Consider the following 16,758-nt stretch of genomic DNA (forward strand, 5'->3'; position numbering starts at 1 on the left):
AGGTTTTGAATCAGGAAATGGAGGTAAATCTGCACGGTGAAACAGAGGAGGAACTGTCTGACAGTTGTGGAATCAATTACATAGCTGGGGTCGAAGGGGTGATTGATAGGTTATTTGAAGTAATTCAGAGTAGTGAAGAGGAGGAGGAAAAGAAAGAAGAGGAGGAAATATATAATGCTGACAACATCTGGTATAGGGTCGCAGAAACAGAGGTAAATACAGAAAGGGAAACACTACAAAGATGTTTAAATTTAGCGATAGTGGACAAACTAATAGGAGCTGCCACTAGTAGTAATAATATTAAGCATGAGGAAGACCCAGTACACAAGGTTTTGACAGAAGGGAAACGATGCAGGATTTACTAGACGAGGTAGAACCTGCAAATAAAAGAGAGTATGTAGGATCAGAGGTATGTGCTGTGTCCCAAAATTTTGTTAATGAACTCCCAGCAAATAAGCAAGAAGTAAGGATGCCAGTAAGTGGCCTAGATATAACTGTAGCAACGGGAAAAACCAAAAGGGTGGTGAAGCAAGAAGTGGTAAAGGGGGTAGCAAATAAGCAGAATTTCTTAGTAATTAGTGGACTAAGTGTTGATATGTTGGTGGGTGTCACTTTTCTTGGTAAGCACAAAGGATGGGTAAATTTCAGGACCAACAACGTAATGATAAGAATTAATGGTACCCTTATCACTATACCATTCATAGGCAAAAGACCAAGGAGAAATAAAAAAAAGCTTACCTCAGAAACCAAAAAGTTTATTGACGAGTATGTGGGTCCATTTAGGATAATAAAGAAACCTCACCATAATGCTTACCGATTGGAATTTGTAAAGTCTCATAAACTACTAGGCTTCAGAAATATTATTGATCTAAAGAGATATGTACAAAAAAAAAAAGAGACGTAGCCAGGAGAAACTAAAAACCTCAGAGGGCTTTGCACTCTTTGCAAGGCTAAGTGTTTGATGAACACTAGGACTCAAGTTAATGACAATGCTACTTAATTTTTATTTTGTGTTGTCATTCTTCCTCTGCATAATTCAGAACTTTTGACTATCGTCTTTCCTTTTTCACTATAGTAATTTTAAGTAAATTTAGACATGGAGGTACTGGGTACCCTCAGAAGGGGTTATATTTCGTGTAAGGAAGTATTTACAAAGCATCAAGGCTGACTGTAAGACAGTGGTAATGAATAAACAAATGAGTGAGTGGCAAGGTGTTTCCTGCTAATTTTAGTACACAAAGAGATGCAATGTGGTTAAACAAAAGAGATCAAAATTTAGAAACAGGTGGAAGTGCAAACAAGAGGCATAAGAAAGGACATGAAGTAATCAAGAATAGATATGTACGTAATTAACCATCACTAATCTGAGTGAATGTGGTATGGATATGACTATGTAATAAATATTGAATGTGACTGGAGGAACCTGCTGTTGTAGTTGTGAGACATTGAAGCTGAGCAGTAAAAGAGCTAGTTTGTGAAACCTGAAGTGGCTGTTATTGTAACAGAGCAGCAAAAGGCTGGCTTGAGAAACCCTAAGTGGACTTTAGTAAATACTAAAATGTACATGAATCTGACATGTTGAAATGCCACAGAAGCTCGGCAGAACTATTTTCAAGATTAGTGGTTTTAAGAAATGTTTTGTATATAAGTGTTTTCAGCTTTCGTTTTTCTTGTATATATAACAGAGGGAAACATTACACGTGGGAAAAATATATCTAAAAACAAAGATGATGTGACTTACCAAACGAACGGGCTGGCATGTCGATAGACACACAAACAAACACACAAAATTCAAGCTTTCGCAACCAATGGTTGCTTCATCAGGAAAGAGGGAAGGAGAGGGAAAGACGAAGGGATGTGGGTTTTAAGGGAGAGGGTAAGGAGTCATTCCAATCCCGGGAGCGGAAAGACTTACCTTAGGGGGAAAAAAGGACGGGTATACACTTGCGCGCACACACACACACACATATCCATCCACACATATACAGACACAAGCAGACATATTTAAAGACAAAGAGTTTGGGCAGAGATGTCAGTCGAGGCGGAAGTGCAGAGGAAAAGATGTTGTTGAATGACAAGTGAGGTATGAGTGGCGGCAACTTGAAATTAGCGGAGATTGAGGCCTGGTGGATAATGGGAAGAGAGGATATATTGAAGAGCAAGTTCCCATCTCCGGAGTTCGGATAGGTTGGTGTTAGTGGGCAGTATCCAGATAACCCGGACGGTGTAACACTGTGCCAAGATGTGCTGGCCGTGCACCAAGGCATGTTTAGCCACAGGGTGATCCTCATTACCAACAAACACTGTCTGCCTGTGTCCATTCATGCGAATGGACAGTTTGTTGCTGGCCATTCCCACATAGAATGTGTCACAGTGTAGGCAGGTCAGTTGGTAAATCACGTGGGTGCTTTCACACGTGGCTCTGGCTTTGATCGTGTACACCTTCCGGGTTACAGGACTGGAGTAGGTGGTGGTGGGAGGGTGCATGGGACAGGTTTTACACCGGGGGCGGTTACAAGGGTAGGAGCCAGAGGGTAGGGAAGGTGGTTTGGGGATTTCATAGGGATGAACTAAGAGGTTACGAAGGTTAGGTGGACGGCGGAAAGACACTCTTGGTGGAGTGGGGAGGATTTCATGAACGATGGATCTCATTTCAGGGCAGGATTTGAGGAAGTCGTATCCATGCTGGAGAGCCACATTCAGAGTCTGATCCAGTCCCGGAAAGTATCCTGTCACAAGTGGGTCACTTTTGTGTTTCTTCTGTGGGAGGTTCTGGGTTTGAGAGGATGAGAGAGTGGCTCTCGTTATTTGCTTCTGTACCAGGTCGGGAGGGTAGTTGCGGGATGCGAAAGCTGTTGTCAGGTTGTTGGTGTAATGGTTCGGCGATTCCGGACTGGAGCAGATTCGTTTGCCACGAAGACCTAGGCTGTAGGGAAGGGACCGTTTGATGTGAAATGGCTGGCAGCTGTCATAATGGAGGTACTGTTGCTTGTTGGTGGGTTTGATGTGGACGGACGTGTGAAGCTGGCCATTGGACAGGTGGAGGTCAACATCAAGGAAAGTGGCATGGGATTTGGAGTAGGACCAGGTGAATCTGATGGAACCAAAGGAGTTGAGGTTGGAGAGGAAATTCTGGAGTTCTTCTTCACTGTGAGTCCAGATCATGAAGATGTCATCAATAAATCTGTACCAAACTTTGGGTTGGCAGGCTTGGGTAACCAAGAAGGCTTCCTCTAAGCGACCCATGAATAGGTTGGCGTACGAGGGGGCCATCCTGGTCCCATGGCTGTTCCCTTTAATTGTTGGTATGTCTGGCCTTCAAACGTGAAGAAGTTGTGGGTCAGGATGAAGCTGGCTACGGTAATGATAAAGGAGGTTTTAGGTAGGGTGGCAGGTGATCGGCGTGAAAGGAAGTGCTCCATCGCAGCGAGGCCCTGGACGTGCGGGATATTTGTGTATAAGGGAGTGGCATCAATGGTTACAAGGATGGTTTCCGGGGGTAATGGATTGGGTAAGGATTCCAGGCGTTCGAGAAAGTGGTTGGTGTCTTTGATGAAGGATGGGAGACTGCATGTAATGGGTTGAAGGTGTTGATCTACGTAGGCAGAGATACGTTCTGTGGGGGCTTGGTAACCAGCTACAATGGGGCGGCCGGGATGATTGGGTTTGTGAATTTTAGGAAGAAGGTAGAAGGTAGGGGTGCAGGGTGTCGGTGGGGTCACGAGGTTGATGGAGTCAGGTGAAAGGTTTTGTAGGGGGCCTAAGGTTCTGAGGATTCCTTGAAGCTCCGCCTGGACATCAGGAATGGGATTACCTTGGCAAACTTTGTGTGTGGTGGTGTCTGAAAGCTGATGCAGTCCCTCAGCCACATACTCCCGACGATCAAGTACCACGGTCGTGGAACCCTTGTCCGCCGGAAGGATGACGATGGACCGGTCAGCCTTCAGATCACGGATAGCCTGGGCTTCAGCAGTGGTGACGTTGGGAGTGGGATTAAGGTTTTTTAAGAAGGATTGAGAGGCAAGGCTGGAAGTCAGAAATTCCTGGAAGGTTTGGAGAGGGTGATTTTGAGGAAGAGGAGGTGGGTCCCGCTGTGACGGAGGACGGAACTGTTCCAGGCAGAGTTCAATTGGGATAGTGTCTTGGGGAGTTGGATCATTAGGAGTAGGATTAGGATCATTTTTCTTCGTGGCAAAGTGATACTTCCAGCAGAGAGTACGAGTGTAGGACAGTAAATCTTTGACGAGGGCTGTTTGGTTGAATCTGGGAGTGGGACTGAAGGTGAGGCCTTTGGATAGGACAGAGGTTACGCATTGGGAGAGAGGTTTGGAGGAAAGGTTAACTACTGAATTAGGGTGTTGTGGTTCCAGATTGTGCTGATTGGAATTTTGAGGTTTTGGAGGGAGAGAAGCTGGAAGTGGGAGGTTGAGTAGATGGGAGAGACTGGGTTTGTGTGCAATGAGAGGAGGTTGAGGTTTGCTGGAAAGGTTGTGAAGGGTGAGTGAGTTGCCTTTCCGGAGGTGGGAAACCAGGAGATTGGAAAGTTTTTTGAGGTGGAGGGTGGCATGCTGTTCTAATTTGCGGTTGGCCTGTAGGAGGATGCTCTGAACAGCCGGTGTGGATGTGGGAGAGGAAAGATTGAGGACTTTTATTAAGGATAGGAGTTGACGGGTGTGTTCATTGGCTGAGTTGATGTGTAGGTGAAGGATTAGGTGGGTGAGGGCAATGGATTCTTCAGTTTGGAACTGGTATAGGGACGGATGGAAAGAAGGGTTGCAGCCAGAGATGGGAACTTTAAGTGTGAGGCCTTTGGGGGTAATGCGAAATGTCAGACAAGCCTGAGAAAATAGAATATGGGAGCGTAATCTGGGTAGGGCAAAGGCATGTTTGCGGAGGGAATGTAAATAAAACTTAATGGGGTCGTTGTGGGGGTGTTGTGAGGTTGACATGGTATTAGAAAGTGGAAAGTGTAACATGAGACTGATATGAAAACGAAAATAGAAATATATGGGGACAGATAAAGGTGAACTGGAAAGTAACTGGAGATCTGGTGTGAAAAAAGGCGAAAAAGTGTTGGTTACAGCTGGGCTATGTTGGACTTTGGTTGGTAGACAACGATGTGCACAAAGGTTAGGTGGTTGTGTTGCCGCCAAAACACGTTAAAGGAGGGAGAGATTCGGGAAAATTTCGAAAAAACGGTGTGTAAATGTATTAAAAAGAGTCGTTTTGTGGTGGCAGATTATGAAAATGGGGCTAACAATTGTCTGGCGAAGATATAATGACGTTAAAACCTGTGGGAAGCGGCTAAAAATTATCAGTGATGTGGGAAAAACGGAAATGAAAATAAAGCGAAAGTTATCAGAACTAGATGAAATGGTTGTTTAATAGGTGAAAGGAACTGTTTGTGGACTAGAAACGGTGGATTTTATAGCAGCTGTAGTGTTGTAAGCGGAAAAAAAGTTTTTGGTTATGGTTTGGAAGTGGGTGACGTATTATTGAGTATATATAGGCGAGATAAAATTGTATAGTAGATTACGGTAAAAAGGAGAAGGTGAATACAAAGTGAAACTACTGGCAAAAACAAAAAGAAAAAATATGACGACAGAAAAGATTTCAAAATGCAACAGTGGCAATAACAAATGTAATTATTGGGTTCAAATTAATGATATGAATTAATAGAGGGAAACATTCCACGTGGGAAAAATATATTTAAAAACAAAGATGATGTGACTTACCATACGAAAGCGCTGGCAGGTCGATAGAAACACAAACAGACACATACATACACACAAAATTCAAGCTTTCGCAACAAACTGTTGCCTCATCAGGAAAGAGGGAAGGAGAGGGAAAGACAAAAGGATGTGGGTTTTAAGGGAGAGGGTAAGGAGTCATTCCAATCCCGGGAGCGGAAAGACTTACCTTAGGGGGAAAAAAGGACGGGTATACACTCGCGCGCACACACACACATATCCATCCACACATATACAGACACAAGCAGACATATTTAAAGACAAAGAGTTTGGGCAGAGATGTCAGTCGAGGCGGAAGTGCAGAGGCAAAGATGTTGTTGAATGACAGGTGAGGTATGAGTGGTGGCAACTTGAAATTAGCGGAGATTGAGGCCTGGTGGATAACGGGAAGAGAGGATATATTGAAGAGCAAGTTCCCATCTCCGGAGTTCGGATAGGTTGGTGTTAGTGGGAAGTATCCAGATAACCCGGATGGTGTAACACTGTGCCAAGATGTGCCGGCCGTGCACCAAGGCATATTTAGCTACAGGGTGATCCTCATTACCAACAAACACTGTCTGCCTGTGTCCATTCATGCGAATGGACAGTTTGTTGCTGGTCATTCCCACATAGAATACGTCACAGTGTAGGCAGGTCAGTTGGTAAATCACGTGGGTGCTTTCACCTGACCCACAACTTCTCCACTTTTGAAGGCCAGACATACCAACAATTAAAGGGAACAGCCATGGGTACCAGGATGGCCCCCTCGTACGCCAACCTATTCATGGGCCGCTTAGAGGAAGCCTTCTTGGCTACCCAAGCCTGCCAACCCAAAGTTTGGTACAGATTTATTTATGACATCTTCATGATCTGGACTCACAGTGAAGAAGAACTCCAGAATTTCCTCTCCAACCTCAACTCCTTTGGTTCCATCAGATTCACCTGGTCCTACTCCAAATCCCATGCCACTTTCCTTGATGTTGACCTCCACCTGTCCAATGGCCAGCTTCACACGTCTGTCCACATCAAACCCACCAACAAGCAACAGTACCTCCATTATGACAGCTGCCACCCATTCCACATCAAACGGTCCCTTCCCTACAGCCTAGGCCTTCGTGGCAAACGAATCTGCTCCAGTCCGGAATCGCCGAACCATTACACCAACAACCTGACAACAGCTTTCGCATCCCGCAACTACCCTCCCGACCTGGTACAAAAGCAAATAACCAGAGCCACTTCCTCATCCTCTCAAACCCAGAACCTCCCACAGAAGAAACACAAAAGTGCCCCACTTGTGACAGGATACTTTCCGGGACTGGATCAGACTCTGAATGTGGCTCTTCAGCAGGTATACGACTTCCTCAAATCCTGCCCTGAAATGAGATCCATCCTTCATTAAATCCTCCCCACTCCACCAAGAGTGTCTTTCCGCCGTCCACCTAACCTTCGTCACCTCTTAGTTCATCCCTATGAAATCCCCAAACCACCTTCCCTACCCTCTGGCTCCTACCCTTGTAACCGCCCCCGGTGTAAAACCTGTCCCATGCACCCTCCCACCACCACCTACACCAGTCCTGTAACCCGGAAGGTGTACACGATCAAAGCCAGAGCCACGTGTGAAAGCACCCACGTGATTTACCAACTGACCTGCCTACACTGTGACACATTCTATGTGGGAATGGCCAGCAACAAACTGTCCATTCGCATGAATGGACACAGGCAGACAGTGTTTGTTGGTAATGAGGATCACCCTGTGGCTAAACATGCCTTGGTGCACGGCCAGCACATCTTGGCAGTGTTACACCGTCCGGGTTATCTGGATACTTCCCACTAACACCAACCTATCCGAACCCCGGAGATGGGAACTTGCTCTTCAATATATCCTCTCTTCCCGTTATCCACCAGGCCTCAATCTCCGCTAATTTCAAGTTGCCGCCACTCATACCTCACTTGTCATTCAACAACATCTTTTCCTCTGCACTTCCGCCTCGACTGACATCTCTGCCCAAACTCTTTGTCTTTAAATATGTCTGCTTGTGTCTGTATATGTGTGGATGGATATGTGTGTGTGTGCGCGCGCGCGAGTGTATACCCGTTCTTTTTTCCCCCCTAAGGTAAGTCTTTCCGCTCCCGGGATTGGAATGACTCCTTACCCTCTCCCGTAAAACCCACATCCTTTCGTCTTTCCCTCTCCCTCTCCTTCCCTCTTTCCTGATGAGGCAACAGTTTGCTGCGAAAGCTTGAATATTGTGTGTATGTATGTGTCTGTTTGTGTTTCTATCGACCTGCCAGCGCTTTCGTATGGTAAGTCACATCATCTTTGTTTTTAAATATAAATATATATAAAGTATAAATAAGGGTGTTTGAAAACCACACAGTTGATTGGAAGTATTTGGTTATGATAATGACTCTTACGAGGGTCACGGTAGTTGGCAAGAACTAAAGGTGTGGAAAAGGTGTTGAAGCCACAGAGGTTGCAATGATTCACAGTGGATTCATTAATAATTTGTATTTCTTTGTGTATTATATTTAAGTAGGTGTATATGTCAGGTTTACAGGACTACAGGAGAGGGCCTGGAGAAAATTTGTTTCATTAATAATACTGTGGTTTTTTTTTTTAAGGTAACGTGTTATGCAGGATTGGAGAGCCACAAGCATTGGCTGGAATTTGATGTTTCTTTGTGTAATGATTTTCAGAAGTAATTTGTAAATAAAATTTTAACAGTGACTTTTTTGATTGATTGCAGTGAGATTTTGAAGAAAAAATTAATAGTCAATGTGCCACTTTGGTACTGCTTGATGGAAAGCCAGTTCACTTTTTGTTAAAAAAGATAATCAGTAAATGTAAATATTGAGAAAAAAAAATATTTACACTGTGACATGAGAAAGTAGATTTATTCAGAAAAAGTCATTGAAGGAAGGATTAAAAGAATTTTGAGATGTATATTAATGTTAGGTTATGAAGTAGCAATTAAGGATGGAATCTGAAGCCAGCTGAATTTTTCAGGTGCACTGACACGATACAGAGATAGCACGAGACTCATAGAGACCTCCAAAGCAGAACTGAGTTGGACAACGAGTGCTACCAAAGTGAAAGGTGTAAGTGTGCATCGGTAGACGCAGAATGATGGTGTTGTTAATGTACGTGTGACATACGAAGAGTAAAATGTTGCTACACAGATGTTCACAATAGCTATGTGTAAAGAAGAAAAAGCAATGTTATAAAATATGAAGATTGTAGGTGTTGTTCCTTTTTCAGCAATTTGTAAAATTTTGTGAAGATTGTATCTGTTTTTCTTTACATAGAATGATGATGTAATAAGTGTGCTTAGAATTAATTGATTGTAGGTCATCAGCCCTAGATAATAATGAATGATGTATATACATAAATAAGAATGTCATATATTAATACTTAGGAAAGTTTAATTGAATTCGAGCTTGAAAGTATTGGATTAGTTAGGGTAAAATCTTTATAGAAAAATTTGTAAGATACAAAAACATTTTAAGAGGTTAAAATTTTTTAGTTCCTCAAGAGGTATGAAGCGTCGCAGCTAGGGCGCGATTGTCAATTTGTCTATTAAAGCTTTCTTGTATGAATGTATGTGGGCTCCAGTGTAAGCAGTCAGAATCTTATATAATCTGCAATGGGCGAGCTGTGTCTTGCAGACGTGCGTCATGACCAAATGGCGTGACTGTAGCGTGTGAAAGTAGCAGAGAGGCGCTTACAAAGTAGTTACATTCTCTAGAACTATAAAAATTAATAACTGATCTACAAATAGCCTGAGGAATTTCATATTAGGTACATAGCCTTCTGTTGTGTAAAGGAACAATCTGTCAAAATCTGAAGTCAATAACTGTCATAATTTGGAAGTTACCAAAAAAAAGAAAAGTCAGTAAAAACATAATTATCTGACACTTAAAAAACTAAACCAGAGGGAAACATTCCACGTGGGAAAAATATATCTAAAAACGAAGATTCTGTAACTTGCCAAACGAAAGTGTTGGTACATTGATAGAGACAATAACAAACACAAACACACACACAAATTTCAAGCTTTCGCAAACCCACGGTTGCTTCATCAGGAAAGAGGGAAGGAGAGGGAAAGTCGAAAGGATGTGGGTTTTAAGGGAGAGGGTAAGGAGTCATTCTAATCGCGGGAGGCAAGTCTTTCCACTCCCGGGATTGGAATGACTCCTTACCCTCTCTCTCCCTTAAAACCCACATCCTTTCGTCTTTCCCTCTCCTTCTCTCTTTCCTGAGGAAGAAACCATGGGTTGCAAAAGCTTGAATTTTGTGTGTGTGTGTGTGTGTGTGTGTGTGTGTGTGTGTGTGTTTGTTATTGTCTCTATCAACGTACCAATGCTTTCGTATGGTAAGTTACAGAATGTTTGTTTATATATATATATATAAACAAAGAAGATGTGACTTACCAAAAGAAAGCCCTGGCAGGTCGATAGACACACAAACAAACACAAACATACACACAAAATTCTAGCTTTCGCAACCAACGGCTGCTTCATCAGGAAAGAGGGAAGGAGAGGGAAAGACAAAAGGATGTGGGTTTTAAGGGAGAGGGTAAGGAGTCATTCCAATCCCGGGAGCGGAAAGACTTACCTTAGGGGGAAAAAAGGACGGGCATACACTCGCGCACACACACACATATCCATCCACACATATACAGACACAAGCAGACATATTTAAAGACAAAGAGTTTGGGCAGAGATGTCAGTCGAGGCAGAAGTGCAGAGGCAAAGATGTTGTTGAATGACAGGTGAGGTATGAGCGGCGGCAATTTGAAATTAGTGGAGATTGAGGCCTGGTGGATAACGGGAAGAGAGGATATATTGAAGGGCAAGTTCCCATCTCCGGAGTTCGGATAGGTTGCTGTTAGTAGGAAGTATCCAGATAACCCGGACGGCGTAACACTGTGCCAAGATGTGCTGGCCGTGCACCAAGGCATGTTTAGCCACAGGGTGATCCTCATTACCAACAAACACTGTCTGCCTGTGTCCATTCATGCGAATGGACAGTTTGTTGCTGTTCATTCCCACATAGAATGCGTCACAGTGTAGGCAGGTCAGTTGGTAAATCACGTGGGTGCTTTCACACGTGGCCCTGCCTTTGATCGTGTACACCTTCCGGGTTACAGGACTGGAGTAGGTGGTGGTGGGAGAGAGCATGGGACAGGTTTTACACCGGGGGGCGGTTACAAGGGTAGGAGCCAGAGGGTAGGGAAGGTGGTTTGGGGATTTCATAGGGATGAACTAAGAGGTTACGAAGGTTAGGTGGACGGCGGAAAGACACTCTTGGTGGAGTGGGGAGGATTTCATGAATGATGGATCTCATTTCAGGGCAGGATTTGAGGAAGTCGTATCCCTGCTGGAGAGCCACATTCAGAGTCTGATCCAGTCCCGGAAAGTATCCTGTCACAAGCGGGGCACTTTTGTGGTTCTTCTGTGGGAGGTTCTGGGTTTGAGGAAGTGGCTCTGGTTATTTGCTTCTGTACCAGGTCGGGAGGGTAGTTGCCTGATGCGAAAGCTGTTATCAGGTTGTTCGTGTAATGGTTCAGGGATTCCGAACTGGAGCAGATTCGTTTGCCACAAAGACCTAGGCTGTAGGGAAGGGACCATTTGATGTAGAATGGGTGGCAGCTGTCATACTGGAGGTACTGTTGCTTGTTGGTGGGTTTGATGTGGACAGATGTGTGAAGCTGACCACTGGACAGATGGAGGTCAACGTCAAGGAAAGTGTCATGGGATTTGGAGTAGGACCAGGTGAATCTGATGGAACCAAAGGAGTTGAGGTTGGAGAGGAAATTCTGGAGTTCTTCTTCACTGTGAGTCCAGATCATGAAGATGTCATCAATAAATCTGTACCAAACTTTGGGTTGGCAGGCCTGGGTAGCCAAGAAGGCTTCCTCTAAGCGGCCCATAAATAGGTCGGCGTACGAGGGGGCCATCCTGGTACCCATGGCTGTTCCCTTTAATTGTTGGTATGTCTGGCCTTCAAAAGTGAAGTTGTGGGTCAGGATGAAGCTGGCTACGGTAATGAGGAAAGAGGTTTTAGGTAGGGTGGCAGGTGATCGGCGTGAAAGGAAGTGCTCCATTGCAGCGAGGCCCTGGACGTGCGGGATATTTGTGTATAAGGAAGTGGCATCAATGGTTACAAGGATGGTTTCCGGGGGTAATGGATTGGGTAAGGATTCCAGGCGTTCGAGAAAGTGGTTGGTGTCTTTGATGAAGGATGGCAGACTGCATATAATGGGTTGAAGGTGTTGATCTACATAGGCAGAGATACATTCTGTGGGGGCTTGGTAACCAGCTACAATGGGGCGGCCGGGATGATTGGGTTTGTGAATTTGAGGAAGAAGGTAGAAGGTAGGGGTGCGGGGTGTCGGTGGGGTCAGGAGGTTGATGGAGTCAGGTGAAAGATTTTGTAGGGGGCCTAAGGTTCTGAGGATTCCTTGAAGCTCCGCCTGGACATCAGGAATGGGATTACCTTGGCAAACTTTGTATGTGGTGTTGTCTGAAAGCTGACGCAGTCCCTCAGCCACATACTCCCGACGATCAAGTACCACGGTCGTGGAACCCTTGAGTGTAGCTTGGGGCAATATTTAGGTTTTATTTCATCAAAATCGGATCACAAAAATAAATAAATAAAAAATACTGTAATCTACATTTTTATCCACACTAATATTATAAATGTGGAAGTAACACCATCTGTTGCATATTCATGACCAAACCAGTGAACCAGTTTCAATGAGATTTTAGAAAGCAAAATAATAATTGACCTCTAAGACGAATTACGGAATGGGACTTTTTTACACCAGTCAACATAAACCATGTTGAAAAAATTATTAAATTTGTTGTATAATGTACACATTGTATGATGCGTAGCCAGCTTGGGAGAGGGGAGGGCAGGTCACATATAATGAACTATGCTTATCCATACAGGCAGACATGTAAGGGCAGAAGATGTTCTTGCACTTACAACAGCTTGCTTACTCGGTATCACTCTTCATAATAAAACTACTGATATATGTGCAGGCAGAGCCATGTGTGAAAGCTAGTAATTAATCTGTGTGTGTGAGGGCATGAGGGGGGGGGGGGGGGGGTGCACTGGGTAAAAATTGTAGAGGGGAGACCAAGGCTCGAGCACAGTAAACAGGTTCAAGTGCATATAAGATTGCAATATTTATGCACAGATGAAGCGACTTGCAGGTAATCGATTGGCATGCAGAGCTGCATCAAACCAGCCTTCAAACTTAATACTCTAATGACGACGATGATACCCGCAACTGCTAAAGGTTGTCAGTGTTTCAAAGTAGTTGGCATCATACGTCCAGCAAGATCAAGTTGTTTTCATGTGTTGTAGACAGTTCTAAGCTGGAGGGTATAGTCAGTCTTTACTATGGGTACCCTTTACTACAAGTGGTTTTCCTGTAAACCTTGTTTCCTAATATCCCTTTTCTAATATACTTAGTCTTAATCATCCAGAAATGGAACTATGCCACTGTTCACCACCTCCATCATTAAATTGTGTTTTTCAAGATGTTGAGATACTAAAAATGAAATACACACAGCTCCACTCCACCACGCAGTCAAGTGAGACAAACATTCTGTTCACACACACTTAAAAGTCTGATGTCGGTGCAACAGAGTCTAACTTTAGAGAAATTTTTAATTCTGGAAGCATATGTAATAAGATGGGAGTTATGCTACAATTTATTAGATACAGAGAATTTACACAGCTGGAGTAGGGTTAGGGAAGGCACTTGCTTTTGCCTTGTCTGAGTGACCATAATTATTATTATTAGCCTGAAGCCATTTTGTAAACTAACAAAATTCTAAATCAGAGAGGTAACGAAGAAGAATTTGGGATATAACGACGACACTGGTGGTAGCAAAATGTCCTCTATTTTAGATCTACAGATGAACTAATTTAATCCAAACTGATAATCGTAGTAAGAAAAACACAATCTAGACTGTTTTTTGTTCATTAAATCCAAATGACCGGACGGGGATATGAATACCACTCCCTAATATTAGATCAGAATCTTAACCCACTGACTCACATCACTCAGACAAATCACAAAACTGCTTGATAGAATCCCCAGAATTCACTTGCAGTGATTTAGGGTAAACTGAGAAAACCTAAGTAGGCCTGGCCAAATTAGACCCGAAAAAACTCGGGCTTTTTACCATTGCAGTCACTCGTCCACATAAGTAACGTGTATCTTGTCACTTTACATTATCTTCATATAACTTTTTTTAAGTGTGACTTTCTTATCCTGAATTAACTGCATCCCATGCTCCTCCCTACTAAGTACGAACCTCACGGAAAATTATATTTTAAAATGACATATGAAAATTATGCTACATAAAGTCACAGTTGACAAGCAAAAGGAACAATAATGTACCATTACCTTTAAATCCTTGTTCTGCCAAACAGAGTACACAATCTGTAAACATTTTAATCTATTATCCAGTACAGCTATCACAGGTGGGTGGCCTTGCGAGATATTTCTGAAGACATCATCTTCTGTCAGCACTTTTGAATTATTTTTCTGTAATAAGAAACCATATTGAAGAACAGGAAAATCATTTTTACCACAAAGTAATGTAGGTATATACCACAGAATACAAAACAGTTACAACTGTTTCTTAACTAACAACTTAATCTAAAAGTTAAAAGTTGGAATTAAAAAAAAAAAGAAAGAAAGAAAGAAAGAAAAAAAGATCTTATTCATCAAGATTATTAAAGAAAACTAGATGAACTGCAGAAACTGTCAGCCACTGAGTTTTCTGTTTGATACTGACAATGATATTTCAACTTGGCATTGGCAGATTGTCCCTTGACTGCTTTTATACAGATGTCTCTGGGAATTCTGCAAAAGTTGTGGAGTGCTCTAAGGTGGTGAAAAGTAGCTTCCACTCAATCCATATCAGACAGTAATGAGAATACTTTATGTATATGTCACTTTGAGTAACTGACAACAAGGTACAATAATGAAAGTCCTGGATCTCCCCCTAAACACCTACATCTAATTCAACCGAATTTGGCACACAACCATCAAACATCAGTGGAGTTTACAACTTCCTACCTCCAATAGGCAATGAGATATGAGCACACAAAAATTTTCAGCCTCTGCCATATAGGCTGTCCTGGAATAGGAGATGGGCAGACAGAGAGGACAGGTTGGGATGGATAGAAGGCAGAGTGGAGAGGGGCCCGAGAAAAAGCGAGAGGGGTCGGGGGGAGAAGCAGGAGAGGATGGACAGAGATGGGTGGAGAGGACGAGGCGGGCAGGGGAAGGGCACAGGACGAGGCGGGCCGGGGAAGGGCACAGGACGAGGCGGGCCGGGGAAGGGCACAGGACGAGGCGGGCCGGGGAAGGGCACAGGACGAGGCGGGCCGGGGAAGGGCACAGGACGAGGCGGGCCGGGGAAGGGCACAGGACGAGGCGGGCGGGGGAAGGGCACAGGAGGAGACGGGCGGGGGAAGGGCACAGGAGGAGACGGGCGGGGGAAGGGCACAGGAGGAGACGGGCGGGGGAAGGGCACAGGAGGAGACGGGCGGGGGAAGGGCACAGGAGGAGACGGGCGGGGGAAGGGCACAGGAGGAGACGGGCGGGGGAAGGGCACAGGAGGAGACGGGCGGGGGAAGGGCACAGGAGGAGACGGGCGGGGGAAGGGCACAGGAGGAGACGGGCGGGGGAAGGGCACAGGAGGAGACGGGCGGGGGAAGGGCACAGGAGGAGACGGGCGGGGGAAGGGCACAGGAGGAGACGGGCGGGGGAAGGGCACAGGAGGAGACGGGCGGGGGAAGGGCACAGGAGGAGACGGGCGGGGGAAGGGCACAGGAGGAGACGGGCGGGGGAAGGGCACAGGAGGAGACGGGCGGGGGAAGGGCACAGGAGGAGACGGGCGGGGGAAGGGCACAGGAGGAGACGGGCGGGGGAAGGGCACAGGAGGAGACGGGCGGGGGAAGGGCACAGGAGGAGACGGGCGGGGGAAGGGCACAGGAGGAGACGGGCGGGGGAAGGGCACAGGAGGAGACGGGCGGGGGAAGGGCACAGGAGGAGACGGGCGGGGGAAGGGCACAGGAGGAGGCGGGCGGGGGAAGGGCACAGGAGGAGGCGGGCGGGGGAAGGGCACAGGAGGAGGCGGGCAGGGGAAGGGCACAGGAGGAGGCGGGCAGGGGAAGGGCACAGGAGGAGGCGGGCAGGGGAAGGGCACAGGAGGAGGCGGGCAGGGGAAGGGCACAGGAGGAGGCGGGCAGGGGAAGGGCACAGGAGGAGGCGGGCAGGGGAAGGGCACAGGAGGAGGCGGGCAGGGGAAGGGCACAGGAGGAGGCGGGCAGGGGAAGGGCACAGGAGGAGGCGGGCAGGGGAAGGGCACAGGAGGAGGCGGGCAGGGGAAGGGCACAGGAGGAGGCGGGCAGGGGAAGGGCACAGGAGGAGGCGGGCAGGGGAAGGGCACAGGAGGAGGCGGGCAGGGGAAGGGCACAGGAGGAGGCGGGCAGGGGAAGGGCACAGGAGGAGGCGGGCAGGGGAAGGGCACAGGAGGAGACGGGCAGGGGAAGGGCACAGGAGGAGACGGGCAGGGGAAGGGCACAGGAGGAGACGGGCAGGGGAAGGGCACAGGAGGAGACGGGCAGGGGAAGGGCACAGGAGGAGACGGGCAGGGGAAGGGCACAGGAGGAGACGGGCAGGGGAAGGGCACAGGAGGAGACGGGCAGGGGAAGGGCACAGGAGGAGACGGGCAGGGGAAGGGCACAGGAGGAGACGGGCAGGGGAAGGGCACAGGAGGAGACGGGCAGGGGAAGGGCACAGGAGGAGACGGGCAGGGGAAGGGCACAGGAGGAGACGGGCAGGGGAAGGGCACAGGAGACGGGCAGGGGAAGAGTATACGAGGAGGTAAATAGGGAGGAGGTGGGGAGGAAGATGTAAATAGGGAGGAGGTGGGGAGGAAGATGTAAATAGGGAGGAGGTGGGGAGGAAGATGTAAATAGGGAGGAGGTGGGGAG

The 16,758-nt window shown here is 46.3% G+C and overlaps 1 protein-coding gene across 2 annotated transcripts in view; it reads right to left on the reverse strand.

Moving 5' to 3' along the window:
* The window catches only part of LOC124775165 (katanin p80 WD40 repeat-containing subunit B1), a 140,785-nt gene that overhangs the window by 60,002 nt on the left and 64,025 nt on the right, over positions 1-16,758 (reverse strand). For both annotated transcript variants that reach the window (XM_047250005.1, XM_047250003.1), the window contains one exon: positions 14,156-14,296. In XM_047250005.1, the coding sequence (XP_047105961.1) occupies positions 14,156-14,296 (141 nt within the window). The remainder of the gene's footprint in view (positions 1-14,155; positions 14,297-16,758) is intronic.

The sequence above is a fragment of the Schistocerca piceifrons genome, chromosome 2 (genome assembly GCF_021461385.2).
Source record: "Schistocerca piceifrons isolate TAMUIC-IGC-003096 chromosome 2, iqSchPice1.1, whole genome shotgun sequence".
Taxonomy (NCBI): Eukaryota; Metazoa; Arthropoda; class Insecta; order Orthoptera; family Acrididae; genus Schistocerca; species Schistocerca piceifrons.